We start from the raw sequence: 4,242 nt of genomic DNA, 5'->3' as shown, positions 1-4,242 counted from the left end.
CCCCTGGACTGGCTTGTGCGGGTGGCACATAAAAGACACCATTTCGAGTGTGGCCGTTTTCGTGCGGGTGACACGTAAAAGCACCCACTACACTCTCTGAGTGGTTGGCGTTAGGAAGGGCATCCAGCTGTAGAAACTCTGCCAAATCAGACTGGAGCCTGGTGTTGCCATCCGGTTTCACCAGTCCTCAGTCAAATCGTCCAACCCATGCTAGCATGGAAAGCAGACGTTAAACGATGATGATGATGATGATGATGATGAAAGTGACACAGATCACAACATAATAGAGTTGTGTACGTATGGACCAAAAGCCCCTGCAGACGTACAGCCTATATGAAGCACCTAAAATCTCTCCAAACAGAATTTTCATAAAGCAAATTGGAATTTGATTGAGAAAGAGATCGTCAAACAAGATTGGCCTAAATGTCTACAAACATTTCATGTCCATAATGCAACCCATGTGACAAATCTGTCCCAGAGCACAAGGCCAACACACACAAAAGCATCCTTAGTGAAAGGAAAATTCTTATGAGACAATGGACAAAGATTGCAAATTGCCTGAACAAGCTCCTCAAAAGTAGTGAAAAGTCCCACCTGGAGAGAGTGCTGTTGGAGATAGAGAAAAGTCTGCATCAATCTCATGAAAAGGAGAGCAGATAGGAAAACTTGGGTTATAGAAAATATCCAGTCAAACCCTAAAGCTTTAAGTTTGCCAAATAAGCAGCCTTGGTACGCCACAAGATAGGATCCCTCTTCCAAAAAGATGGTTCCCTCACAGGAAACCAAATGAGAATAAGTGAAATACTAAACAAACAGTTTCAAAGTGTGTTCACTATGCCGCTGGGACACAGGCAAGTGAACAAACCAGCAGAATTCTTTGCCACTTTACCTGTAACCAAAGAGGTGATAATTGATTACATCAACATTAAAGATGTAACACTGGCCACAGATGAGGTTGACACAAACTCAGCTGCTGGTCTTGGATTCCCAGCAATCCTTCTCAAATTGTGTCAACATCCCTTGCGAAACCACTGCCACTTCTTTTTCAGAGCTTTCTTGCAAGTGGTAAGCTCCTAGAAAAACTGAAGGAAGGAATAAAATGCCCCGTCCATAAACGAAGAAGCAGAGCAGATTCTAAAAATTGTAGGCCTATCTCTCTGGTCTCACACATCAGCAAAGTCATGGAACAAACAGTCCGGAAGAAACTAATCACATTCCTTGAGGAAAATGAGTTGCTGACTGACACCCAGCATGGATTTTGACCAGGTAGCAGTTACCTCATACAACTCTTACAACATTATGACTGGGTGTTAAAACGGCTGCTAAACAACTCAAGTGTGGATGTGATATATCTGGACTTTGTAAAAGCCTTTTGTAAAGTCAACCTTGGTAAATGTCACAAACTACATGATTTCAGCATAGTTGGAAAACTTGAAGAGTGGCTACACGACTTTCTAAAAGATAGATATATCAGGCAGTGGTGGCCAATGGAGCCACCTCAAAGGAAACACAAATATGTGCCTGTAACATAGTGGTTCAGCAAAGAGGACCGATAGAATAAGTGCCAGGCTTCAAAATATGTACTGGGTTCAATTAGTTTGGCTAAAATTCCACAAGGCAGTGTATCAGTATGGCCACAGTTAAATGGTTGATACAAGTAAAAAAGTTAATGAATACACACACACACACATTACATATATATACACATGCATATATATATATATTACATATACACACACAAGTATGTACATACATATCTTGTATGTATATGTCCCTTAAAATTAGCTAAGCAGCAGTAATCCACACACACTCACATTACACACTCTCGTGTAGTTTTTATTCAGCATCTTTGCAACTTCATTTTATTCCTATTAGGCAAACTTATTGTACTTGGTATTGCTTTATTCATTAGTATCACTCTGAAGTTATAAAGCAGAAATTGTTCCTTCTCACATCAAACTACTTACTATTTACTGAATTGTATACTGAATTCTATACATTTAATTAGCATTTTACATTGTAATTCAATAATTAGAATTTATAGATTGAACCATTGTAGACTTTGCCTTCTTTGCCTAACCAATCACAATATTTCTTATATATTTAACAACAGTTTGATTCAGCTCGACATTACTTAGTTTTGTGGGTGTAGGATATGTCCATCTCATGAAATGTTTGGGGACAAATTATTGAGTTAAAGAGATTCAAATTTTTTTTTTTATGTTCAGGTCATGTGATTGTAATGCTATCAAAATATCAATTATTATTTTTAGTTTTAGGTTCATGTGATGTTGGAAGAATATTTTCACCTTTTTGATGGCAGTCTGCAGTGTGGCATATTCAGTGACACCAGTTCCTTGTACTGAGGACTGTACGTGGTAGGGTAGATAAGTCAGTTGATCAATCACAATTCTTTGGAATATAAACACTTTAGCAACTGCAATTATCACGTTTGTATGTGGTAACCACTTTGATGACGTTAGGTTACTAGTTAAGTCATGTAACCAACATAAATAGTCAGTAATCTAGATGGGCAGCTATTCTACTCTTGTGTTGGTGTCAGGCCTAAGTTGGTATATCTGTATTATCAGTGACTCTAAATTTGAAGTTCTTTAACAGAGCATACTTCTAGTGAAAAGATAGTTTACTTTTCCTATTCATGGATACTGCAGCTTTCTTCATGGAAACCTCAAGTTGATTGAAAGATTAAACTACATTATTTTTGTCTTTCTAACTCATTGGGTTTGGTGCTGAGTATCCTCCATATACTCTTATTTGTAAAGCCACTCCTCACTAATGCATCAGTATTGTGGAGTGTCCTCCTGTTGAAGATATCTTTGTCTACTGATAGTTTAGAGATTTTTCTGTGGATGCCCATGACTAGATTTCTGATTATAACTGGAGGATGGTTGGCATCTATGTATATAAAGTTTCCTCTTTAGACTTTCTGTTGAGCTAGTACACACCTGTCCTGAGATCTCAGGTTATGTTCAAGAAGTCAGCCTTTGTCATGTTGGTGGTAATTGTTATAGTTAGGCTAAATTATTTTAAGATCTTCCTGAATTTATCTATGCATATAGCTTGGGATTGCCAGACCATCTCCAAACTTTTAATAAGGGTGCACTTCTTTATAATATGCAAGATAAATAACCCAACTGATATCATCCTCATTATTGCCTCCCCCATGGATTATGCTGATAGCTGGATATGCCACCCTATGCATAGCTAACCTACACACAAGAGCAGGGTGTATAATTTCTACTACCCTTAAAACTATATTAGTCATAGGACCACATTTGTAACTTAATATCAAAACCTGATGAGTCATCACATGGTTGCTTTCATATGATGACTGCTGTCATTAATGTGTTTATATTCTACAAGGAACAGGTGTTGCTGAATATACCAAACAGCTACTAACATTGTCAACATGTGGTCCCAAAAATAAAGAAAATAACCTTGGTAGCATGCAACGTTACTTATGCCCACTAATAAAGGTTTAAATTCAAAATGGATTCCATGTTTTTAATGCATAGAATTAATTTTTAATTATTATTTTTTTAAACTCTCTACTCTGTCTCTGAACAGCTTTAAAGCTTTATATGCTTATGAAACTTTAATGTGAGTTGAGCCAAACTATTATTAAGTACATGTGAATCTAACTAAATATGTTGAGTGCTACTCTTTCATTCATTTGTTCACACACACACATACACGCATATATCCTTGAAATTATGTCTATTTGTTGTAGACAGCAAAAATGAAAGCAAGAAAAGGAAGTTTAATCCACTAGTTGCTGTGCGGAAATTTTTCAAGGGTAGTAAAAAGAGATCTAAATTGAAAGACAATGAAGAAATAAGCATTGTATCCATGAGAGCAAAGTCTACAAGTGCCTTACACCGCCAGTCTGTTGAAGACTATGATGAGGAAGATGATGGAGGGTTAGTATGTTTTTCTTTTTTAATTTACAAGCTATTGTCTCTGTACAAAACACAAATCTATCTTTCTTTACAACTGCTTGCTTAAAAACCAGCACTGTTGCTATTTGGACCACCCCACAAAAAGGCTATCTAGCATATTAACAAAATAAAACCATGACTGTTACAGGCTATTTCTTCTCTTTGCATCCTCTAATTTTACTATCACTGTTTCTTCTGTGAATTTTCTTTTTACAGAGTCCAAGTAAAACCCACATTGAGTATTGCTTGTTTTTAATCGATAGTGATGCTACTACTACACCCC

General features: G+C 37.0%; 1 protein-coding gene across 1 annotated transcript in view; it reads left to right on the top strand.

Annotated features, from left to right (window-relative positions):
• LOC106870708 (probable serine/threonine-protein kinase nek3) overlaps positions 1 to 4,242 on the top strand; it is a 64,768-nt gene that overhangs the window by 24,393 nt on the left and 36,133 nt on the right. Inside the window, exon 3 of the mRNA XM_052973667.1 lies at positions 3,752 to 3,941. Coding sequence (XP_052829627.1) covers positions 3,752 to 3,941 — 190 coding nt within the window. The remainder of the gene's footprint in view (positions 1 to 3,751; positions 3,942 to 4,242) is intronic.

This window comes from Octopus bimaculoides, chromosome 16, assembly GCF_001194135.2.
Source record: "Octopus bimaculoides isolate UCB-OBI-ISO-001 chromosome 16, ASM119413v2, whole genome shotgun sequence".
NCBI lineage: Eukaryota > Metazoa > Mollusca > Cephalopoda > Octopoda > Octopodidae > Octopus > Octopus bimaculoides.
This window is presented reverse-complemented; position numbering and strand designations above follow the sequence as displayed.